This window comes from Lissotriton vulgaris, chromosome 7 (genome assembly GCF_964263255.1).
Source record: "Lissotriton vulgaris chromosome 7, aLisVul1.2, whole genome shotgun sequence".
Classification (NCBI taxonomy): Eukaryota; Metazoa; Chordata; class Amphibia; order Caudata; family Salamandridae; genus Lissotriton; species Lissotriton vulgaris.
The window spans coordinates 1,597,162,223-1,597,188,524 of record NC_141695.1 but is presented as its reverse complement, the minus strand read 5'-3'; the positions used below and the strand labels follow the sequence as shown (position 1 = coordinate 1,597,188,524).

General features: G+C 43.9%; 1 protein-coding gene across 2 annotated transcripts; it reads left to right on the top strand.

Annotated features, from left to right (window-relative positions):
• The first annotated feature begins 14,090 nt into the window (after positions 1 to 14,090).
• LOC147706068 (phosphoenolpyruvate carboxykinase, cytosolic [GTP]) lies at positions 14,091 to 25,765 on the top strand. Of its 2 annotated transcripts, none has more exons than XM_086932512.1 (10): positions 14,091 to 14,261; positions 15,697 to 15,970; positions 17,319 to 17,500; positions 19,931 to 20,134; positions 20,244 to 20,431; positions 21,300 to 21,462; positions 21,580 to 21,804; positions 21,932 to 22,063; positions 23,075 to 23,170; positions 24,471 to 25,765. In XM_086932512.1, exons 2-10 carry the CDS (start codon positions 15,747 to 15,749, stop codon positions 24,923 to 24,925), a joined length of 1,869 nt encoding a protein of 622 aa, XP_086788638.1. In that variant the 5' UTR covers positions 14,091 to 14,261; positions 15,697 to 15,746; the 3' UTR covers positions 24,926 to 25,765. The 2 variants fall into 2 exon arrangements, with proteins under 2 accessions (XP_086788638.1, XP_086788639.1); XM_086932513.1 differs by having other exon boundaries at positions 14,136 to 14,261; positions 15,747 to 15,970.
• The last annotated feature ends 537 nt before the right edge of the window (positions 25,766 to 26,302 follow it).

Here is a 26,302-nt window from a genome sequence, read left to right as displayed (position 1 = left end):
CGACCGAATATGGTGGAACGTTCCACGGTGGACGTGTTCAGCAAAGCCGTTAGCTGATTAGAGTGCATTCGCAGGCCTCATTTCTACACGTGCAGTATTGGAATAGACGATGTAATCGCTATAACATTCCGTGCTGAGAAACCAGTGTAATTACTGCAAATAAACTGATTAGATTGAGATATTATGTAAAGAATGGGCTATAATGAAACTGTCTGATAAGGTAAATATAGTGGCGTGAGTAGAAACGGATGGTATGCTTACCCAGAGGCATATCGCAACCTGGATGTGTACGTAAAAGACGGCACAAATTAAAAAACGCTGACAGTTGACAGAACCGGGGAAGCTTCTGTATAGAGCAATTTATTATATTTGCGCAGGCGCTTAGCCGTGACTCAGGGTGTCATAATCCGGTAATTGGCTGCATATGAGTCTTGTGTTAGACACTGTTGTGCTCAAACAGCTTAAAAACGATAATTGCCTTTAAACAATCCACCCTCCGCTTTCGACAGAAATGTTCATTATCACCTAATGTGGATTAAAATGTTCTCCACAGAGGAAAAGCTCATCGGGCCCGCGGTTCGGGGAGGAGCCCGGGGGTAGAAGGGAGATATTCCTTCTTCCCAGCGAGGCACATAGTGATATTTATTTATCATGAAGATTCATTGGGCAGTGGCCAGGACAGTTCAAGCACTAGAATGGATGCCTACAAGGGGTAGCCAGGGATTACAGCTGTGGAGGCCCCGAGGCTGTCGACACTTTGGTAATAATACCAATGGTATTGCACAAAACTAAACATTAACAATTATTAATGTATTAAACAATTTAAAGAAAAAACAACAAAGCTTACAAATTTCAGTGAGTACATTACATTAATACAGTATTTTCTCTATAGATTCTGTAAATGTAAAATGTTCGTTTCTTTCAGTTGATTAATTTTTTTCTGTCTTTTGGAAACAAATTCAAGAAAGCTTGATTGTATTCTTATTTCAAAATCAAATCAATGTTATTTTGATCTGTTGTCGCTGGGCCCCTAAAAGGAGTGGGGCCCATAGGTCGGTGCCTACTTTGCCTAATTTGTAATCTGGAACTGGATTACCGCAGACACCCCTAGAATGGGTTTAGAATGGGTTACAATGGCCCGATGGCACGCTGCTAGACAGCCAATTTGAAATCAGCAAGGAAGCATGCACCAGAAGTGAGGGAGAAACAGCACAAGGAGATCCAAGAAGGCAGGATGGCAGGCCCCATCGAGGACTGGCCAATGGACCACCTGATTGTATCTCCTATCGGAGTGGTACCTAAGAAGGAGCTTGGCCAGTTCCGGCTCATACAACATCTTTCTTGGCCTGAAGGATAGCCAGTAAACGACTTCATTCCCTCATAGCAAGTGTCAGTGACCTTTTCTTCAGTGGATGTCGCCCTGGCACTAGTAGAGCAGGTTGGTCAGGGGGCATTGATGGCCAAGAGTGACATTAAGTCTGCCTTCCATCTGTTGCCGGTAAACCCTGCTGATTTTTAGTTGCTAGGCATTCAGTTTGACAGGAAGTGGTACATGGATAAAACACTACCCATGAGTTGTTCTATTTCATCTGCTCTATTTGAATGCTTCAGCACTTTCCTGCAGTTGCTTTTCACATGGCACACGGGACACGAACATGCTACAGACTATTTGGACGATTTCTTCTTTGTGGGTGCCCTCGGTTCAGGGTACTGCCAGCGTTTGCAGGGTAGCTTCCAAGTGATTATGGAGGACATAGGAGTTTCCATGGTGGCAGAGAAGACAGTAGGGCCAAGCACCACTTTATCCTTTCTGGGGCTTGACATCGATTCCGTAGTCATGGTGACATGGTTACCTGATGACAAAAAACTTAACATGCTGAACGCATTGCTAGGCAAACAGAGAGTGACTGTGGAGGATGTGCAGGTGTTGCTTGGTTATCTAAACTTCGCCTGCAGGGTGGTGAGAGTGGGGCAGACATTCTGCAGAAGGGTAGGTCTTTCGCTCACGGGCTTGCTTCTGCCACACCATCATGTTGGTTGCTAGCAGGAATGAAGGAGGACATGAGAATGTGTAGGATGCTCTTGCAGTCATTCAATGGCATCCCGCTGGCGGCTCTGACAGACCTGGACTGGAAGCACAACTATTTTCAGATGCTACAAGGGTTCGGGATTTGGCTTGTATTGGCAGGGCCACTGGTGTGCAGAAGAATGGCCAGACCAGTGGAAAGAGGGTAAGGTGAGCATTGTCTTCCTAGAACTTTTTTCCGTTGTAGCAGCGGTGGTGCTATGGGGGAGCAGGTGGCCCACAGGAAGGTTCTGTTTTAAGTGAACAGTATGTCAGTGGTGTATGTGATCAATAGAGAGTCAGCCAGGGAACCCCAGTTGTGGCAGCGACTAAGGGTGTTTGTTGTGCGTTACTTGAGTTTGGACATTACGTTCAGAGCCAGACATGTCCCGGTGGTAAACAATGACATTGCCAGTGCTTTATCTCATTCGCAGTGGGAGAGGTTTCATGGGCTGGCCACAGAGGCGGATCCGGTGGAGACTCGGATGTCACAGGAGCTCTGGTCATTAGGAGAAAGAGGATGCTACAATTGGTAGTTGGGTCTTTATCTGTTTCCACAAGGAAAGCATGCCAGCAGGCATGGATGGAATTCTTGCCTCGGGGGCCCACAAGGAGGTCTCAGGAATGGGAGAGGGTGGAGGATGTTGTGCAATTTGTACTCTCTCTTTCATAGGGATAGGCCAGTCAAAAGTTACATTAGCAGGCAAATTGTCTGTATTGCATTAATGTGTATGCGTCTATGGGGCTACGCTCTGTTGGCAGGGGAGCTGAGGAGTAGGATTGTGGAGGGATGGGTGAGGGAAACTGGCCAGGAGGGACATCAGTGAAGGCCCCTGAATTTAAAGGTGTTGACCGGAGTGATCTGGTCCTTTCTGAACGTATGTTACGGGCAGGGGGAGATGATTCTTTTCACATCCCTCATGTCATGGATGTTTTTTGGGGTCTTCAGAGTATCAGAGCTATTGGGGGGCAAATAGAGTAGGGGTCTGCAGTGGGAGGAGGTTCATTGCAGGAGGAAGGTGTGCAGGTTTGGGTGTAAAAGTCCAAGACTGATCAGAGGAAGGAAGGGAGAGTTGTTTTCATGAGACGTTACCCAGAAGGAAGCATCTGCCCTATGCGCTGGGCAATGATCTGACAGCGCTGGGGGGTCCGTGGTAGGCAAGGTGTTTAAACACGACAATGGCAGACCTGTGACATATTTCCAGTTGTTGGCTGTTTTGCGGACAGCCTTGAGGGTGAGGGACTGGACCCAGCTGGGTTTGAGACACTTCTTTAGGATAGGGGCGGCTTAGGAAGCTGGCCATAGGGGTTGGGACCAAAAACAAATGGACTTGAGAAGATGGTCATCAAGTAGCTTACGCAGATATGTTTGAGGGGAAGGCAATGGGGGGATTGAGGTGTCGTTTGTCAACTTTATTTCTGTTGCAGGTTCTGTTCCCAGGACACTGGAAGCTGGGATGAACATTTGGATAGTCGGTCATTCCTTTGTGAAGTGGGCGGAGCAACAAGCCAGGGATAGCTGCCATGGCAGGAACTTTGGTTTTGAGAACTCTTTGTATACCATTACTTGATTAGGGAATGGGGGGTGAGGTGGAAGGAGCTCATTCCCTGTCTCAATAGGCTGTTGGTGGGTGGGAAATGTCTGGATGTGCTTCATCTGGGGAAAAATGATCTGGTTGTACATCATTAAGGAAATGAAAGAGGACCTCAAGGATAAACATAGGTCATGGGCTGGATGCTATACAATGTGAACTGAATTTATTCCCAGTAGATACTGGTGTTGGGGCAACTAGCCCAGCAGTCATGAAAAAAGCGAGGAGGAAGCTCAATAAAGAGATGCAGGCATATTACAGGGATGCAGGGATTGGTAGGCAGGAACATTCTGATCTCCAGTATGAGGAAGTCAAATTTTTCCGGGGGTGATGGGGTATATCTCTTTTATAGACATGGAATTATACCTACAGAAAGTGAGGATGGCTCTTGCTAGAGTTATGGCACTTCATAAGTTGTACATTTCCTGTTGGTCTTATTGGCGTGCTAGAGGAGGGTTGAGGGGCAGAGAGGGGGCTGGTGGGAGAGAGGGTAGCAGATGGACCAGATAGCTCACCCCCCGCCCCACTTTCTCTGGGTGGCGGTTGTCCTAGCAGTTGCCATGATTTAAAGAAGTTTATTGTTTGTCAGCTGCAGTTCAGGCTGAAAGGGACCAGGTAGGAAGTTCTTGCCTGGACTACATAGGAAGTTCAAGGTTAGGTAGGAAGTTCAATGGGGTTCAAAGGGTAATTGAGGTAGGAAAACCAAAGGGATATTACTGGTCCCAGTTACAGTTGATCAGCTCTGATGCAAGTTGTTATTGAGGTTTTAGGAGTGTTATGGGGGAGAGGTTTGTTGGGGTGGGGGGGTAGCTTATCATAGGTAATTAAAGATGTATAGTGAGGTCATAGTTTAGTGAGGCGCGCGCTACCCTGAGGTCTGTCACGCCAGCTGCTCTATTTAGTGCTCTGTTTTTAATGTGAACGATTTTAGGTTTGCACTGTTATATAATCGAGCACCTACATACTTGTAAATTTCTCTTTGCCTTACCTGTTGCTCCCTCTCGTTTCCCCCTACCCCGGTCCACCGCAGGCTTTGCCTGATTGTTGTGGAGGGTAGTGTGGGCGCTCTTTCAGTTTTTTCCCCACTTCCGGGTTTGAGGGTGGAGTCTGGGTTAGAGGGCTAGTGCATTTAAGCACATGAACTTCACGAAGCGCAGCGGACGCGCGCTACCCTGAGGTCGGTCGCGCCAGCTGCTCTATTTAGTGCTCTGTTTTTAATGTGAACGATTTTAGGTTTGCACTGTTATATAATCGAGCACCTACATACTTGTAAATTTCTCTTTGCCTTACCTGTTCTCCCTCTCGTTTCCCCCTACCCCGGTCCACCGCAGGCTTTGCCTGATTGTTGTGGAGGGTAGTGTGGGCCCTCTTTCAGTTTTTTCCCCACTTCCGGGTTTGAGGGTGGAGTCTGGGTTAGCGGGCTAATGCATTTAACCCCTTCAGTGCTGATGACAAAGCCAGCTCGTCATGGGCTTTACCTGCCCTGTGCTTATGACGAGCTGACTTTGTCATGTAAAGTGGGATTTAGTGAATGGCAGCACCCAGCGGGAAAACCCCTAGCAGCCAAGGTGTTAAGCACTTGAACTTCGCGGTGCGCAGTGGGCTCGCCGTTGGCGCGCCGAAGGCGCACCTAAGGCAAGCCCGTCTGCGCCCGTCCGCGCTGGGCCCGCGCCTAGTGCCAGCCATGCTGCCGGTTGCTTGTCTGTTCTTCAGCGCTACTGGTCTAGGTCGCAACTGTTGAAAATGAATACCGGGGCTTGCACTCCTCTGGTACGCTGTAACGTGGCGGAACCTGACTTGCCTCTCTTTAAATGTAAATGCTGTGCTTTTACACTGTCAGCCCCTAGAAAACGTACCAATGCACAGGGTAATCCCCCTTTTCTGCCTAGCCACGCTGGGACTATCACGGCAGGTTGGCTTAACTGCCGCTCCCTTCCTTGCCACTCAAGTGATATTTGGTTATTGCCCTCTACTAATGCATGGGACCTGTTGTTTCTCACAGAGACTTGGATTAACGATTCCTCCAATCCTGACATTAACCTGGCCATTCGCCCTGGCTATCGCCTAGTGGGTATAAACCGTGAGGGTTCTAAAATGGGTGGAGGAATCGCTGTTATTTTACGATTTCATTTAAACATCACCTCCAGGAAAATTGCTAATATAGACCCTATTGAAGCAATGTATTTTTCCATTCTGGATGCATCTTCAGCCATCGTTTCAGGCATCCTGGTTTACAATCCCCCCGGGGTTGTGCCATCTTCACTTGCCGCTCTCTTGGCTACGATAGCGGATTTATCGCTAAAGCATCCCTACTTTATAGTATTAGGTGATTTTAATCTTCATGTAGATGTGAGCACCTGTTCATGAGCCAGCAATTTTTTAGACTCTATGCTTGGCCTTAATCTTACCCAGCGGGTACGGGGACCCACACATTCAGCTGGCCATACTCTTGACCTTGTCTTTTCGAACCTTCCCGGCTTTACTATACTACCTTCTCTACCCCTCACTTGGTCAGATCATTACCTAATTCCTTTTGAGTTGACTGTGCCACGGCCTCCCAGGGACTCATCTAAAATCAGAGACCTTGGTAGAAAATGGCACAAGGTCACCTGTGATGCCCTTGAGCCTATCCTCCCTACTCGGATAGGGCAGCCCTCATACGATCTAAACATTGACGTATCCAAACTTAGTTTTTGTCTTTCATCAGCGACTGATCTCATTGCCCCTATGCTACCTCTCACTTCTTTAAGATCTAAGCCTTCGGCCCCATGGTTCTCGCCGGCACTGCAAGAGGAAAGAAGTAGGTGCAAGAAATTGGAACGCATTTGGCGATGGTCATATGATCCGGCCGCTAAAACTACTTATAGAACTGCCCTCAAGCATTTCCATAAACTCAAACGTACTATCATGAAGGATTACTTTGTAGAGAAAATCAAGGCTGCTGAGAATTCATCCAGGACCCTATTTAACATCATTAAAGAATTCTCCAATCCTCCTGCCTTGGTTTGCCCAATTGTTCCTAGTCAGTTCCTTTGCGATGGTCTCTCTGATTTTTTTCACGAGAAAATCATCAAGATCACGGACACATTTCATCAGAAAAGGGTTTCTCTACCACCTGTTTCCAAAATCATCTGAAAGGACACTTTTGTCTCATTTAAAACCCTAACAGCGGAATATGCGCAGACTTTGTTACACCAATGCAAATCAGGGTCTCCCCTTGACCCAGCCCCTGCACAAGTACTGAGCAATCTGGCTCCCCTGCTGATTAATCCACTTCTTGAGATTTGGAATCTCTCTTTATCTTCTGGCCTATTCCCCTCTCTATGGAAACAGGCCATGTTGATTCCAATTCTGAAAAAGGCTGATGCTGACCCAACACTCTTCAGTAATTATCGGCCTATCTCACTCCTCCCTAAGCCTGCGAACATCTTGGAGAAAGTGGTGCAGGAGCAACTTACGGAACATCTGGAATCTAAACAACTTCTTCATGATTCCCAGTCGGGCTGTAGGCCTGGCTTCAGCACCGAGTCTGCACTTTTAGAGATGTCGGAGGCTATTCGGGAGTGCTTGGATGTGGGCGAGGAGGCCATGCTGGTACTCCTCGACCTATCCGCGGCCTTTGATACCGTCTCACACGACATCTTGTTGGAGCGCCTTTGCGATACTGGCATTGGGAGGACGCCTTTGGCGTGGGTGAGATCCTTCCTAAGAGACAGATCCCAGCAGGTTTTCCTTCGGCCCTATGTTTCTGCTGAGAAACCTTTGCTATGTGGCGTTCCGCAGGGCTCTACATTTAGCCCCTTGTTTTTCAACGTTTACCTTGCTCTCTTGGCGGAAGTGGTGGAATCCTGGGGGGTCAGAGTGATCTCTTACGCTGACAACACTCAGCTTGTATTTTCATTTAGAGACCACTCTGACGGCAATTTGTCCAACTTTCGACAATGCCTGGTTAACATCTCCTTCTGGATGACCACCAACAACCTGAAACTTAATGCGGATAAGACTGAGGTCTTGTTTTTTAATCAAAAATCTCCCCCCCCGGTTAAATTATGGTGGCCTGTTGAATTAGACCCTGCCCCAGTTCAAGTCTCATCCGCACGGAATTTGGGTTTTCAATTTGATAGTGCCTTGTCCTGTAAGACCCAAATTAATAAAGTTTCAGCAGCATGTTTTGGTAAACTACGCATGATCAAAAAAATCTTTCCTTTTCTTCCGCTTGACTCACGGAGGACTGTGGTTCATGCATTAATCACGTCCCATCTGGTTTATGCGAACAGTCTGTATGTAGGAGCCCCAGCCTACCTGATTAAACGGCTGCAGATTGTACAGAATGCCGCGGCCAGGCTGATCTGTAACATCCCGTATCGCCATTCCATTACACCGTATCTGGCTACACTGCACTGACTGCCGGTGTCCTATCGCATACAATTCAAAGCTCTGGTTATTGCGTTTAGGGCCCTTAATGGTCTAGGCCCTGCCTATTTGAGACACAGGCTGAAACCTGTCCAGTCGGTTCGTGTCCTCAGATCAAATCATCTCCGCCTCCTACACGCCCCCCGCTTCCGTCGTTCTAGAACGGGAGGTTGTGCTTTTGTTGTGGTCACTGCAAAACTCTGGAATCATCTTCCTCTGGACCTTAGGTTCATTACATCAGAATCACTATTTCGGAGCAGACTTAAAACCTGGTTATTCTTTTAGACCCCGCTGTACCCCTTTTGGTTGATTGTTGTCCGCAGCGCCGGGACACCCCCGTCGGGGGTAGCGGTGCGCTTTATAAACTCCAAAATAAATAAATAAATAATAAATAAGGCAGAGGCCTATGTTATGTTGTAATGTGCACCTGTGTCAATAAAGCAGCCCTTTTCACACACAATCAGGTGTCGGTGGTCTGTGCTGCTCCACTCTTCCCCAATAGAGATTTCTGCCATGCAGGTGGATATTACTAAATAAACTCAGCCAGGATGAGGTTATTGCCTCTTCCCCTGTAGGACCGCGAGCCCAACACCAACCTCTAAATGAGGGCTCAAGTCCTTCCTCTAGCTCCTCAAGAGTGTTAAGGACTCTGATGAGCTGCTAAGAGTGGAACACAAGCTCAGCCTGTGAGGTCATCAGGTCAGTTAAACGGATCATGATGTAACAACCGCTATATCTGTCTCTCCAGTGATTTCTTGTATGTGAACTTGATATGGTATGGCCATTAACAGTCAGTCATTCTTTTTCATTAGAGGATAAAAATAGATATATAAGTACAATTTCAGTTTCAAACAATGGAATAATGAAGTTTTCCTTATTCAAGGGTTATTGAATCTATCAATCAGTTTTGTTTGATTGGTGTTAATAAACATAGACAAATGGTATAAAAATAAATACATGTGTGTGTTTAGCACATTCAGTCAAAAAAGCAGCATTTGTACAAAGGTCCTTACATGCAGGTTTTTGGTAAAGGAGATAAGAGCACAAAGTGGGTCTTTTACTTTTAAAACTCTCAGTTGTAGAAGATGAAAGTGCAGGTATACGTGTGAACTGGGCAGCATTTCTTGCATTTAGCTGCCCAGGAGCACATAGGTATACGTGAGCAATATGACCAATGTAGTTAAAGACATTAAGTTCAATGAGGCATATATTGTGTTGGTCAATGTACGAAATTTGACTTTTCTGTGTGGTCACTCCAGATTTTTAACCTTTTTCAGGATTTTATTTTTTAGATGGTATTAGAACTGTGTGCCAATTACCGCTGCTAACCAAGAGTAAAGTAATTATGCTCCCCCTTTAATGTGTAGAAATTCAACCATGGCCTGGAAGTTAAATGCCACCTGTAGACTGCAGCATATATTGTGCCTTTCACAGGATTGGGCTGTAAAACATGGCTTCGGACCTACCATGTGTAGCCTAACTGCAGCCGCCTAAAAACCTACCATCACATCTGTCAAAATAACAATTTTTTATAGATGAGAAACCCTGTATTTAAATATTAAATAGCCACGCCTATGTGCATTGTTGCCTACAAAGTAGGGTGGCTGATATTTAAAAGTAGAAAATGTGCGAAAATAAAGTTGGCATGTTTCTCAAATGATAGCTCAAAAAATTCATTTTCACTGGCAGTGCTGTGGCTGGATCCTACAGGGTGGCAATGTACTGATTAAAACTTTGATCTTTAATTTTTTTACATGAACTGGCTAAACTAGTCATTCAAAGACTATTTTTCATATTTATTAAATATTTTTTTTCATCCTACCGCCGTTTGTGAGCTTAACTGTCCCCACATTGGCCCTGTGAGGTGGTAGTGAGTTCTCCCATGCCTCTTCACTTTGCCCAAGGGTGACGGCAGACCTAAAAACATAAAGATAAAAATAAACTCACCACACTCAGTGGGCCACAGAAGAGCTGGAGATGTGTCACATACCCTGTGCCTAATTTGCATACAAGGTGTGGGGGGGGGTAGTTGATCTGCTCTTACGTACTGTATAAGCCACGAAGAAAAGGATCAACTTGCACCCTCTTCTGTGACCTGTTTGCAGTTGGAAACAGGACCTAGGAAAAGTGCCGGATGACTCACTCCTTCCCGGCCCATACAATGTTGCAGCGAAGGTGTCAGCTTTCGCCCAATTCTGTACCCTGTTTGAAATTACTAATAGAAAGGGCATAGATATGCCAGCTCACCTGCTCCTCGGGGGACTGCAGCAGGCCATGAAATAGTAGGCTTTTTCTTTTTGAAAGCACTACACATTTGGTGCAGGCAGAGGGATCTGGAGGTGAAAACATCAACCCCCTTCTCTTGCTGGCACAACAGGATCACCTTCCGTTCTTGAACAAAGTTAATTGAAGCCTCAGAAATACCCCCTGGAAACTGTTTACAACAGGAGAGGGAACTTTACATTTTCATCTTGTCCTTGTGCAAGGCAGGAACGTATGGACAGTTTTATCTACTCTCAAACACTCAATCAAGAGTGAGGAGGAAGTAAACCCCCATCTTGCTCCACTAAGCACCTTCCCCCATCAAAGTGCTTTACCCACCCTCGGTCAAAGAGGTTGATGAAGGCAGTGATAAGCACCCTCACGCTTTGTAAGTTTGGTGGGGGGCTTGCTTAAATATCCTCCTGACATTGGACTAGTTGAGATGCTTTCCCCCCTTCCTGACCCATAGGCAAGACTGGAGAGTCCCCCCTAGTTGGGGGGTAAATTAAATATTTGGTTTTAGCTCTCCCTACCTGTCCAACAGGCTGGGGGGCTATTCCTAAGTAGGGGGACATACCCTTCGACTTATGAATAATGCTTAAGCAGAACTCCTGCTGTGCTGCTCTCTTTTTTTAGTTTTCATGCCTGTGTTTGTTAACTTTGGGAGGATAGGCCTGTGTGAGAGCCTTGGGGGCATGTGCATGGTGTTGCACTCAGACGTCGTGTCTCTAATCTTCTAGTTTGCACACTATTTGAAAAATATAAACACTTTGACATATCTCCAAAATCGGCGGTTATGAGCAGTGAATCAGGGGCACGAGTTAGCTGGCAAATTTCAGTGACTTATAGGTTTTGCTTTTGAACCATAACTTTTATCATATAATGCCTTCAGCACCCAAACTGGTATTTTGGACTGTATAGAGCCTTTATATTTGAAAACAACAAGGGCACCCAATAAAGTCGGCAAAGGACCTTGGGAATCGATTCATTTTACATAACAGTGGTCCCTTACAAGCACAGGAATGCAATCTGATGAATATAGACACAGTTCTTTCCATATTGGTATGACATGTCCAGCCGGACAGAGGTCTAATATTTACTTATGAAGAAATATCAAGTATTTCAACAGCAATTTACAAGGTGGGGCACAAGCCTGTACCCTACTTAGCATTCAAGAAACGTACAGTTGGGAAACGTAAAACACAAAAGGGCTTTTAGGGCAAAAGCTTTCAGTTCTGTTATTCGTACAGTTTCAATCATCAAGCAGAACATCGATACACCTTTACAAATAAAATGGCATCAGGGATCATAAATGTATAAGGTGCGCAACTTTGTCCATGTCCATGGCGTTTCGATCCAACTCAACCAATATGTGGATCATCATCAGGACATATAATAAATGCCTAAATAATACAAGCCTCATTTGCCGTAACCGAGCCAAGAGAAGGACATGGCTCTGGAAGCGGATGAGTGTGCTCAATATGTGAAGGACGGCGGACCAGGATCGAGGTCCTTAATGAAGCGTCAAGCCAATAACGGCAATGTGGGTGATCGCTTCGTTTAGAGCAAGGTTGCCGCAAGTTTGATGCAGGGTTGTGCAGTCACGATGCCATGAGCCACAGGATCTGGGAATATGCTCTACAGCAATATTCCATTTTGTGGGATGCTAAGTAGTTGCCCTGCCAACATTTGGATGCTAAATTGTTTCTGTGCACTGAGGAAGGTGAATGAATATTTGGTGGTTTCACCGAAACGTGTATCGACATGTACTCAATATGGAACAATGATTGAATAGCAATCACAGGGGTTACCTTAGTACATCAGGAAAGAAAAGTGAAATTGTATAATGTATATGTATGCAAATAAAGAGGGATCTCTCATAGGGAAACAGCCTTTACAACAAGGTTTTTACCTTGTTGTGCCTTTACAACGCATTTGTTTGCATGCATATTTTTACCGCGAATATGCACACAAAATGGGTGGCAAAGGCATGCAAAGTATTTACCTGTGTTGTACCGTCATACAACCCTCTCATATTGCTTGGATGAATAATTAGACTTAATAGAGGTGTTACATGTTGTAGTGAAATGAAGAAAAAGATCTTTTTTGTGTGAAATATAGTGGTTTGAAATTATTCACATATTGAGATTTTTGTTTCTTTTTATCTTGGTTTGAGTAGAGTATGCGAGGCATGAATGTTTTTGGCAGAGTAGGAATTCAAGTTTAAGTATCAATTAACGGGTAATGAAATAACCAGCAAACATTGTGATGTTGTAAATGGATTATTTTGAAACATGGCATAAAGGGATTATAATTAAATGATGAAAAGTAGGATGGATAATGTTAGAATTTCTGCGTTCTTGAGAGGAGGTGGGTTGTCGGTATATGTGCACTTATAGAATGACTACTGAGCAAACCCTTTTATAGATGTTGAGCAGGTAGAGCAAAGTAACAGATTTAGTGTGCTCTCTTTATGGGAGAACTGGTTTTACCTATTTGTTCCTTTGTGGTTACTTTATGATAGTTCGGCCTCTTACTTATATGACTTTGAATAATTTGAACTTCATATTAATTAATGAATTAATTTATTGAATATTGATTGACACTGACTTGATGATTTTGCCTTCTGTAAACATTGTAACCTGAACATTTATGGTATCAAAGCTAATCACTCTCGGTCTGATGTACAATGAATAACATAGTAGGTTCGTCTCTGAAAGGCTGGTAGGACTGGGGAAGAGTAAGTCACATGCCTGTTTTTGCGATTGAAGGATCTATGGAGATAGGTCAGAATCAATCTTGCAAATAATGCTCAGATTTGATGTTCCTTTCCTACAAGGATGCTATCTGATAAAGTGACCTTTAGAAAGGTGTTTTGCGAGAGAAATGTTTGGGATTAAACCATAAGACGGTACTGTTCCATAATTCTCCCTTGTCCTTTGGGGACATCCCCCATCGACTATGCAAAGACAACGTGCTTGACCTGCACTGTGCTACTGAACAGTTGCACTGACATGCTTATGCATGTACCTTTTCTCTTCCATTATCCTTGTGCACTTCTTCATTCAAGGCCCTAGTGCAATGAAGGAAAATGGCACCCTGTCTGCTGTTTGAATTATAAGATGCAGCAATAAGCAGAGCGTGGCGGGCCCCTGTGGCCTCTCGGCTCCGGTGCCACTGCACCTGCTGCACCAATTGATGCAGCATTGCTTGAGGCCTCCCTGATCTTTGAAATTGCTGACATGTCACATTTCTGTTTCTTTCAGCTTCACACTGTACTTTATCCTGAGTCCAGGAACATGTACAAGGTGAGCAAACACGCCTGAATCGAGCCTCCAGGGTACAAGCACCGAGCACCTTCCTGCGCATGCGCCACTGTGCTGCTCCGGTATGCGCGATGACGTACCGATGACTTCAAGTTACCAAGGCTGGCTGTTATCAGCTCCGGATCCTTCCAGCGGCGCAGAAATGCCGAGCCCACTTTCATCATAGCTCGCGCGGGCCAAAGGCCAAATGCACAACAGGTTGTGCAAACGTCTAATTTTGTGTAACTGCCAGCAGAAAAAAAGCACAAACTGGACTGCAGTCAACAATTCGATCAATCATTACCCGCCTGAGGGATTTAGTCTTTTGCAAACGGTTTCTGATGACGCTTGTTTATGGACAAGTTCCAAGGGGCGGGACAGACACCTTATGACGTAGGAGACCTGCCTCCTCTCCTCACCTGTAGTAGCGGGAGGGGGTCTCCCCCATGGACGGCTATTTAAGGCATCCGGAGCATCTTCAAAGAACACGACTTCAAGAGCAAACGAAGCGAGTCAAGAAAGACTCAACGAACCCAGAAGGACCCAACCAAATCTTGAAGAACTTTTCCAGCCAAGAAACCGACAGCAGAGTTCATTCATTCTTCATCCTCACTCAAAGATATAGTAAGTACCATCCAGAAAGTTTGCTTCATCATCATTGACTTTTCCTGTATGACTGCTTTAACAGGCGAATTGCCTGTTAAACAACCAGCTTGTTGTTTGTATGTCTTCATTATCTTACACAAAATTATTGAAGGAACGTTCTAGAAAAGTGTGTGCAATGTTGTCTACAGATGTCATATCTGATCGCAGTTGTATGTCAATGCCTTGAGGTGTGTGGAACCAATTGATTGGTTGTTATTCTTTCTTGGTACAGTTGTCTTCTTTGCACTGAGCTCATTCGTCTCCTATTTTACAGTGATGTCTCATAGCCCTGTAGACTAATCCTCATTTAGTTGTTTGATTTCACAATATGTCAGTAAAATGTCACAATTTAAATAGCTCGAGAGACAGGACTGATAAATATGCATGTACAATTTTAATATGGGTCTTAACACTGGTGGGACTGCATATTTCGATGAAATCCTATTATTGGCAAAGAAGAGACCTGCTACACAGGAATATCACAAAATGATCTAGTGGATCAGGTTGGATTTGTACCTCGATCTCATGGTTTCACAGACAGCGTTGAGGGACTGCTCCACTGCTCCTCCCTGGTGGTCCCCGCTCTGCGGCACACAAAGTGGGAAGCACCAGTTTCATAGGCTGGGACGGTCCATTCACTCCATTGTAACCGGTAACCCCATGAATATTCATCTGATGAAGAAGAGAATCTAAGGCACTAGATGTGCTGCTATAGGAAGCAAAAAACAAAGCTGTGTTCTGTATTCTAAATAATTCCTTTACATGCACACATTTCGGCTGCGATGATGGTGCACAGGTAGTAATAGTGAAGTTCTGGCTTCTGACACTTCCTGACTGATGGCAGAGAAGATACTGGAGTTATCACTGGTAACAACAGGGTGGCAGGAATTACATGGCATGAAGGAGGCCAAGCCTGGGCTGCTACTGACCTACCAGGTAGTGCTGCTCAACAGGGTCCAATGACCAGAACCCCACCATTAGGATCAGAATGTAATTTAGTATTGCAAGACCAAGGCCCACCTAGCTGGAAGGAACACTTGAATAGTCGTGAGAATCTGCTTAAATTGCAGAATTTCTTGATACAAAACTCCCCAGAAATCTTGGGATCATGCTGAATGCAGAGTCATTGATTACCTATAGGCTTCCAGCATTTATGTTGTTTCTGTGATACAACATGCAGTTATAAATGGAGCCTTACGGAATAACAAGCCAGTAGAACGCTTCTGTGCCTCATACTAGCCGGGTTAGCATCTGTCTCCTTACATATTTATGTAAATTTGTTATTGTGACCGAGTTAGGCACATAAAAACCATTGGCTTCCAGTAATTGGAAGAGATTAGTCTAGGTCATTGTTAATCAGTTAATAATCACTATATATAGAGAATTTGCTGAGTATGAAGTTTTTCTCCTATAGCTCACCTTCAGACTCTCCAAACATTGACACGACCATCGGTCTCCCCTAAGATGGCGCCCCAGCTGCAGAATGAGCTGAAGATCACCAGCAGGATGGTCCAGGGGGACCTGAACAGCCTGAGCCCAGACGTGAGGGCCTTTGTGGTGGGCAATGCCAGGGTGTGCCAGCCCGAGAGCATCCACATCTGTGACGGGTCCGAGGGGGAGAACGAGAGGATCCTGGCGCTCATGGAGGAGAACGGCATGGTGAAGAGGCTGACCAAGTATGAGAACTGGTGAGTGAAGGGCGCCTCAGCGGTTGGAGTGGGGTAATGAGGGCAATAGTGGGTAGACGGCTGGGGGATGGATGATCAGAGGGGTGAACTGTATTTTACAAACACATATTTATTTATTAACCTTTGTCGTTTCGCAGTCGCATTCCTAACACCTAGACATGGCTTAGTAGGATGGTGTATGATGGATGGATAGTAACTCACTCATTTACTCATGCACTCACTCCGTCATTCATTCTCTGCATATTTAGAAAAAACATACCTGCTTCCCTTACAATGACTGGGTTATTATATAGTCCTTCACCTTTTTAGACAATGGGTTGGTGTTATTCTCCAATTTAACGCCTATAAACTTACCCGGTAAAAACGGGGTAGAGACAATTTCTTGAAGTGCAGATGACCTACTTGGCAAATTGTACACCAAACATGAGCACTTACACAGTGTTCAACGTGCACCATATGAAGCTATAACTAAAGCAAGTTTTTCGATAGCGCTTGGTGTTTCATAGCGCACCAATTAACAAGTACTATTATCACAACGGGCAGTACTCTATTTATTGGCATCAGAAGGAAGGCTGCCTGTGTCTTTCCTACTAGGAGTCAAACCTGTGACTTGCTGCTTGGGCGTAGATTTTTGCAATCGATGCACACGTTTTAAAAGTTTTCATGGCAGATGTCTTCTGAGAGCCAGGAAACTTGCATATGGAAATAGTGGGTTGACTCGAAGAGGGGTAGTTCTATGACAGCCAAATAATTGTGTCTTTTGCATGTTAGAATTAACGTTTTTCCTGATTGCACAGTAGCAGTTAATGTGTATGAGGCCGAGCTGTAGAAAGAGTGCCATAATTCTAGATGATTCAAACAGGAAAAATGTCCCACCCTGTCCTCTGATTGGGTAGTAGAATAGAGCAATGATGAGGGTTCAGTGGCCCAAGGTGCCACTGCACCTGCTGAACCATTGCTGGTATTAGGTGCCTGACTTCAATCTTATCCTGAGATGGTGTGATTAAGAACTTCCCACACCACACCGTGGCCCACTCACTGAATCCAGGCTGTTCAAATGTAGTGGTAGCTAGTGGGTGTTAAGATACATCTCAAAAGCGCGATAGCTTCAGTACATGAAAGAAGGTTGGGAGGAATTCAAGCTCTTGCTAACACATTGCACCATCTGGAATAAAACATGGAAATTGGAAACTATTCCATAATCTTTCGATTGCGCTGCAATACAAACACGTTTCACAGAAATCCCTGGCACACTCTCTGTTTGCGTTGTCTCGAATGAACCTTGCAGCAACACGAGGCTGGACAGCTGCCCGGTGTTTGTCTAAGAGTCCGTCCTCTCTTTCCACAGCTGGCTGGCTCTCACCGACCCCAGGGATGTGGCCCGAATCGAGAGCCGGACGGTCATCGTTACTCAAGAGCAGAGGGACACCGTGCCCCTCTCCAAGACCGGGATAAGCCAGCTCGGGCGGTGGATGTCCGAGGAGGACTTCGATAAGGCGTTCAAGGCCCGGTTTCCAGGATGCATGAAAGGTGAGCGTTAGGAAAAACTGAAATGGGCACACAGTGCATATCAAAGCGTTTGGCTCTTTGTACAGGTGGCATCTTGCGTTTTTGTACAGCTCTCAAGCACGCGCACACATAAAGGGAGCTTATATGTGTTTATCATCTGAGAAGATCTTTGGTTGAGCGTCAATTATTGGCTTTCAACACCTTATCACTTTGCATAACTTTGAATTGCAACCGTTTGATATACACATAAGTGTTGCGTGTAGACTGGTGTATGTTGTACAACTATGTTTCTGTACAATTGATCATAAAGTGACCACCTGCCCCAAGTCGTTACCAACACTCTCTCAAGTCCTGCAATCTTGTGTGATAGCCCAATGCATGTTGGGTCTTGTAGTCTTGTTTTGCTTCTATTGAATCGATTAGACGAACACACATGGAATCAATGATTTGTAGGGGAAAACTTCAGGCCTGGGGACAGTGACCTTCAGAGAGGTGATTACCCTAATCAGTTAGTTGCCTACATTCGGATTTGTGCATTAATTATGAAGAATGTCTCCTTTTTTGTTTACGTCTCGAGAGCTTTAAAAATAACATTTTATGTCGGATCAGAAATGTAATTTCTCAACAAAAAGATGCGGTTTGCAATTTTTTGGGTATTATAAATTACACTTATAGACAGTTTACTCAGGAAGCGAGCAGGTAAATGCTTTGATAGACTTTGTCTACAAAAATGGTCTGATCAATACGTCTGTCTAATGACCAATTAAAGTGTTTAAAATGTTAGCAAGGCTTATTGCTCGATTAGCAGGGACAGGGGAAAGAAGCAAAGCAGAGAAACTAAAAGGCGACAGATGGGATTAATGGTCCAGATTAATACAGATTTTAATCAGCTGCGGCCTGTGCAGGTAAGAGCGGTGGGGCCGGGTGGGGGGATTTCGACAAACAACCAGGGATGGACTGGCCGTAGCAGGCACAGGGCGTTTCCCCGGTGGGCCGCCAGGGTGGGGGCCAGTTTTGGGGCCCCGGGGGGCCGTTTTTGTTATCGGGTGTCGGCAATATCAGCCCCCTGCAACAAAATCAGCCGGAACAAGCCCTCACAAACTGGTCGCCTGCACCCCCCTCCCCCAATGGGGGGCCAGCCAAGCAGTTTGCCAGGGCAAGCTTCGGTTTCCAGTACGGCCCTGCAGACGACGAGGATGGAAAATTAATTATTTATTTAATTTTCCCTCATGGTGGTCTGTCGGATCCCTCCTCAACCCAGCCCCCCCACCCTACCGCTCATAGCTGCATGGGCTGTGGCTGATTTTACTGTGACCTACACTTTTTGGACACTTGATTTGCAGGACAGCAGTATACCAAGACTTCCTCATGGGATTCAACAGTAACTCACTTCCATTCATACACCATATTGTGCAGGAATAGTGCTGCATGAGTACAGGGGATTTGCTTCCTAAATACCATGCTGCAATAAACCCGCAATAAAAAGACACAGAAAACAGACTGCGGTGGAATATGGAAAATAAGGAAGTTAACTATATATGTAAGGCTTCTTGTTTCCTGTTTTTATTGATATTTGCAGATAAATAGAGTCAGACAAACATTTATTTTCTTGTCTGTATTTATTTTTAAATGTGGAAAAAAACAGGAATTGGGTTGCATTTTGAGTGATTCTAAATACCAATGCCAGTTCAATAGCTGTGTGGATTGATCGGTAAAGGGGTTTCAAAAGAAATTAATTTTAGTTAAGAGGCTTAAACAGCAGTAGATATGCACAAGGTTGATGCTGACATTTGGATAATTTCAGTTAAGTGTTTTGATTTATGTTCTGCGTGTGTTCATAATATTGAAACCTAGCAGGTATTCAAACATGAGTTTAGATTTATTGATGAAATAAATGTGGAAATAAACTAATTTCAGATTAATTTTTTCGCAAAATAATTATGGGTAATATAGATAAAATGAGCAAAAAATAAATATGCATTAATACAGACAGAAATGTGAAAAAAAGAAATACCCTATATATATGTAACATTATATTAATAGATTATTGTTAATTGGTACAAGAATCACAACTTATGAGCCACATCACCGAACCAGAACCCACATTTTGGTCGGTTTTAATAGAAGGTTGTGGGTCACAAGTCAGGATTATTACGAGAATGGGCAGTAAAGAAATATAATTCTATTTATTCCTTCCTGCATCATCACATAGCTCTCTTTCTTGCCCTTCGATACTCCTTGACTTTATTTTTTTTACAAAAAACATTCCTTTTGATTAACTACAGTGTTTCTCAATAATTGTATATTTGATCTGGTAAAAATCGCTTAATTCATGGAGTGAAAGGTCTTTGCAATGTAGCCATGAGTATTACAGAATGTTCCTGTATGGAAATTCATAATATTACCTCTGTTGCAACCTCCCTTCATTTTCGAACGTATATTTTTTCATAGGTCGCACCATGTACGTCATCCCTTTCAGCATGGGTCCCATTGGGTCGCCCCTGTCCAAGATTGGGATTGAGCTGACGGACTCGCCGTACGTCGTGGCCAGCATGAGGATCATGACCCGGATGGGCACTGACGTCTTGAGAGCCCTGGGCAGCGGCGAGTTTGTGAAATGCCTTCACTCAGTCGGCTGCCCCCTACCACTGAAAAGTATGTTAGTGACGTGGTCTTGTGGTCATTCCCATACACCAATCCCTAAGATGACATGTGCTCATTGAGCCCAGGCGCATTAGTAAGGCATCTTCTTGTGTGTCCACAGAACCCTTGGTGAACAACTGGCCCTGTAACCCGGATATGACGCTCATTGCGCACGTTCCTGAACGCAGAGAGATCGTGTCCTTCGGCAGCGGCTACGGAGGGAACTCCTTGTTGGGGAAAAAGTGCTTTGCGCTGAGGATCGCCAGCAGGATTGCCAAGGAGGAGGGATGGCTGGCTGAGCACATGCTGGTAAGAGATGGTTATATCAACACCAATAGACTAACAATTTCAATAAGAAATAATTCCAATGACTCCCTTCCTTATTTTCTATCAGTTGTTAAGAAATGTATGATGTGAGTAACACAAATCCATAAAGAAATCAGGACACAACACACATCACTAATCCAATGCCAAAATTGGTAGTCCTGTGGCACGATGCATATTGTAAGGATGGCACAAACCATGTATAGAAATGATGACCTAAAGTCTGCATGGTATGGAACGACAATCAGCTTAGGCTAAGAATATGCCTATTTTTATTCTTGGAGAAATACTTTGCACAAGTGGTAGCATGTTTACAAATGCATAATTAAGCATACAGAGTAATAAAGAAAAGAAAACTGAAGAAAGCAACACAAATGTAAAATATGAAGCAAGACATGCTGTTGGGTGGGGAATTGGACGTATGAGACACAAGGAAGGCACAACCCAAAAAAATGAAATTGGAAGTCCAGGGAATTGCGGTGACATAAAACAAAAAATGCGGGACAGACAATAGAAATAGAATGTGCGTGCAGTAGAAGGAGGCAGGACATGCAATTATGGTGCAGCACCAGCAACGCAGGTACCACCATGTTGTCCACCCTATAACATCCATTAAGGTGAGAGAAGATGTAAAACTCTAAAAATGACTGGCATGTGTGTCTGTAAACATGGGTATTCATGGGAATATATATTTAGCAGATTTAACATTCAGAACCATTTCTAGTGTTTACACTTCATATTCAATTAGTGGGAAAACAGGATACAAACTTTCTGTGTTAATGAACAGTTCTCCATGAGGTGAAATAATATATTTGAAGCACCCAATAGGCAAACATATCTTAATATTCCACAGATATTGGGCATCACAAATCCAGAGGGGGAGAAGAAGTATTTTGCAGCCGCCTTCCCTAGCGCCTGCGGGAAAACCAACTTGGCCATGATGAATCCAACATTGCCTGGATGGAAAATTGAGTGTGTGGGAGATGACATTGCCTGGATGAAGTTTGATGACCAAGGTAAGCAGACTCTATCTAAAGCTGCAGGTAAACCTACTGGAATGTACATTGAGTGGTGAACTACACTTAGTACAAGTCTTTCTTTACTTTCTAATCACTCACTTCATTGTATTGTAGGTCACCTCAGGGCTATTAATCCAGAGAATGGATTTTTTGGAGTTGCTCCTGGAACATCCATCAAGACAAACCCAAATGCCATGAAGACCATCGAGAAGAACACAATCTTCACCAATGTTGGGGAGACCAGTGATGGAGGCATCTATTGGGAGGGCATCGGAGATATCCTAGAACCTGGGGTGACACTGACATCATGGAAGAACAAGGAATGGTCGCCAGAGAGTGGTAAGGAAGGGATTGCCATGGTTATGGATTGTTCCATACATATTCTCAATCAGTTCTATCTTGAGCAGACATGATCTGATTTGATCCGCAGTTCTTACACCTTCTCACACCTGCTCTTCTCTTCCAGATGAGCCTTGTGCCCATCCCAATTCTCGTTTCTGCACTCCCGCCAGCCAGTGTCCCATCATTGATCCAGCATGGGAATCTCCTGAGGGCGTGCCCATCGAGGGCATCATTTTTGGAGGACGAAGGCCCAAAGGTAACAAATGGAAAAAAACTTTGTCATGTAGACTTTATTGGCATTTCGCATTCAGATAATCATTATTTAAACCTATTTTTTTTAAAAAATCATCTAGTGAAATGAGCCATAAAGTAACCATGTAGCTGACCATGTAGAATATGATTTACTCCTTACAGAAATCAATATACTCTTTCTGATTTTCAGAATTTAAAACTAGGGTTTCCTTATACCAGTATCTTTGGTGGAATATGAGCACTATAGTAACTGAGATGCTACCTAAGTCTCCACCTCTGTCTTTGATCACACACTATGATTACTCTCCTGTGACTGTTGTCGGTCTGTTAATTTCTGTTACCAAGGTTGACTTCTCCAATCAGAGGCTACCTGATCCACATGGAAAGCCATGGTTTTCTGTATAAGTCAGTACCTCTGAAAAACCCATTTTGGCGTCTCTTCTTATAGGGCTCATTGGAAACATACAAAAATACAGACACCTAACCTCTGCATCGAAAGTCTGAGATAGCCATTTCCAAATGACATTCCTTTTGTTATTACCAAGTGTCCTAAACTGTGCAAGCCAATTGTTAATGCCATCATCCGCTGAAAAGCAGCATTACCCATTATAAACCTCATGCGGTGCCCCTAAACCAACTTATACAGCACTCTTGGCATTATAAGGTCCCAAACATGGATGTTCTGCTGCCTCGCATTCTTTTAGGCTTGTATTGGGTATCGACTGTCTCCTACTGGTGGACCTCTATGGTCTATCTAATGTTGAGCCCTAGCATATCTCTGTGTGACCTACACTTGTTAAACTAAATCCTTTGGACTTGTTGTAGTGCCCTGAAACTACTTTAGAAGCATGACAGCGCTAGATATGAATCGTCTCAATAACTGAAGTAAGCAAAAAATTATTCTCTGGCCGTAACATGGTGTTGGAGATCCAGTGTTGTGTTTATAAAATGCAAAGAAAAAGGGACATTATGGGACTTGTACAACTTTCTATAACTTACCGCCTCTGATCTGCAGGTGTACCTCTGGTCTATGAAGCACTGAACTGGCAGCACGGAGTGTTTGTGGGGGCAGCCATGAGGTCTGAGTCAACAGCAGCTGCAGAGCACAAAGGTAATTGAGAATTCTATTGCACATCGTTATACAAGGAAATTCATGCATCTGGGGAAAGCCATTGTCAATGAAAGTCAATCTGAAGAACACATGGCATGTAGTGCCAATATGACGGCATCAAACTGAGCCAAATTGACCAGCAGTCAAGTTGTCAAAAGTCGGTTTGCAACTTATAGGACTCTTGAGTACTGAAACAAAACCACAGTCTGGTATCTCTTTTCGGATCTCAAGGAGAAAAAACAAAACAAAATGAAGTAACAAAAACCTATTATCATTTCTAAAAATAAATGAATTATACGTTTGATTAGGTAAATAATAACCACCTGGGATATGCCAAATAGGAATCAGTAATTGAAAAAAAGAAATAGGATCAAACCAGACTTCTTTCTATGTCTAGCAAGATTGTGTTGTGAGAAACGAGGAAATGGGGCTAAAGATTTAATGAGAGATAAACGTAAGGACATCATTAAAGAGAGTGGCAGCGGTATGGATGGTTTATTTTCAGATTGATAGGAAGGGAAGTGGGAGGAATATTGAGAAAAAGAAATTAAAAAACACTCAGTGTAAGAATCATGGAAAGGCGGAAGAAGGAGAGGGGAAATTAGGAGATAGGTGGGTTTGTGAGAGATGCCCCTCTCCTTCCTCTTTAATCTCCAATAAAGAAAAAACACCTGAGAGGAGGAGAGAAGAAACCTTAAAAATGAAAGGAGGATGAAAGAACAGAAGGGAAATTGGACACGGTTGGGTAAAGACACAGAGATCACATAGCGGGCTCTACCTTTTAGTAAAGGCAAAGGAGACTTGAGATCTAAACATAGTCAACAAATCAGTTAAGTTATGAAAGGCACCCATCATGGTAATTTTCTAAACCTGGGGAAAGCCGTCACCTGGGTAAATTTCATCAAAATGTTCCCTCAGGGAGGAATCACCAGATCATGATTTTTCAATATTGAGTTTTTTGAGGGAATCACACAGGAATAAAGTAAATCACCCTACCCCTCTTGTCCGACAGCCATGCTAAAAGTTGTAACCTGCAAGTAATAAAAACATAACCCTATGAATTCGGTGACTGAAATGGGCCTGATCCTCTTCCAGCAATATTACAGTTCACTGATTGGCCCTTTATATGAAAGTTTCTCAATAGGTCAGCCACCCTCTATCAGGCACCTCTGCCTCATACTAGCTCTCTGATTGAGTGAACACGTTTTTGAATGAACATGTTATTTAAAACACCTCATGAATGTGAATCTCTTAAATATTACAAAAAAGTTGACATTTCCATTAATCCTTGTTCTTTTAGGGAAAGTCATCATGCACGATCCTTTCGCCATGAGGCCTTTCTTTGGTTACAACTTTGGCCGCTACCTCGCCCACTGGCTGAGCATGGAGCACTACCCCGCCGCAAAACTGCCCAAGATTTTTCACGTGAACTGGTTCCGCAAGGATGTGCAGGGTAATTTCCTTTGGCCCGGCTATGGTGAGAACTCCCGCGTGCTGGAGTGGATGTTCAGAAGGATCGATGGCGAAGAGTGTGCCAAGTGCACCGCCATCGGTTATGTGCCCACTGCCACGGGCCTCAACTTAAAAGGGCTGGGAAATGTCAACATGGCTGAGCTATTCCACCTGTCCAAGGACTTTTGGGAAGAAGAGGTGGAAGACATCAAGAAATACTTTGAAGAACAAGTCAACGCTGACCTTCCATATGAAATAGAGCGGGAGCTTCTAGAGCTGGAGAACAGAATTAAGCAGCTGTGAGCTGTTGGTCAAAGAGGGATTTATAAATCATACTGTAAACAAATGTTTACAATAAGAAATATATTTAAAGCTCTGTCTAGCATGTTCATGCCCAGGCTTAATTTCCATCCTACGGGGATCTGCATACTATGTGCACTTTAATGCATCACTCAGCGAATGCAGCAAGGCCCAGAAGTGGCACGATGATAGAGTTTTGGGCTTTAAACCCGCATCTCCAATGCTTAGACTCATTTTTAACATTTATCTGCACATTAGGCATATGTTTAATTTTTCTATGCATTTGGAGCAATGGGTATTCTTGAGGGTTTATATAATAACACCTATAATGGTCAATTTGACCAGAAAAACTGTTTCTTCTCATGGAGTTCAGAGAAGGGATGGGTGTGGAAGCCGCAAAAGGGAATGTTAGCGTTATGAGCTCACATCAACATCTATTGATATTGAATTTAGACACCTAAGCTGTAGTATGGGTTATGAATCAATGGGCAAACAAGTAAAATATGCAACTGAATACAGGATAGCCAAATGTGTGCAAAATATTTGTTGTAACTATTGTAGGTAGCCATGGTTCAATTAGCTGCATGTTAGATGAGTGATCGATGATGGATGAAACAAAGATATGGATATATGTCTATATTTATATTTAAAACATTTAAGTATTTATATTTATCTATGCATTTCATAGCAATTTCACTAGAGATTTCCAAGTTTTAGTTGAAGAAAAGTGAGTGCATATTGCATATGCCTATTCTAAAATATTTTCTATGTCATATCTGTCTAAATTAAGTATTTGTTCTCTACTGCTCTGCGGTAATGATTAAAAAAACATTTTTTATAAAACCTTTCAATGTTTTGCCCTTCTTTTGTAATTTTTTGCAAGAACCGAGGGTACCTAATTGTGCTACCTGGGTTAATTCTGTAGAATACATTTTATGTAGAAACATTGTATGTTTACATTTATGAACGACAAATACGCTACTAGTGAGAAAGAGATTCTTGGACTGTGTTAATTTCCTCCAGAATTCGATTGGACAGGGGCACATGACCAAGGGAAAACTTTATTTATTCCAACTACTGGGGTCCTGGCTTCCCCCTGAACAAATGTGTGGGGTCACCCTACTTATCACCCACTACTTACTCTTCTGCTTTTCTCCTGGAAACATCACTCACATTCTCTCTCTCTCTCTCTACAGCTACCTTTTCTACTCCTATTACTTTCTGGCGTGAGGGGGTGGGTGAGGGCCCCCACCTTCTGTTGGTCCCTTTCCTGAACTCATGACTTACCTCACTGTTTGAATGGTCAAAGTCAGAGGTGTAACACAGGTCCCGCAGCGTGGGGAGGCCACCAAGCTCCAGGAGGGCCCCCTCAGCACATAA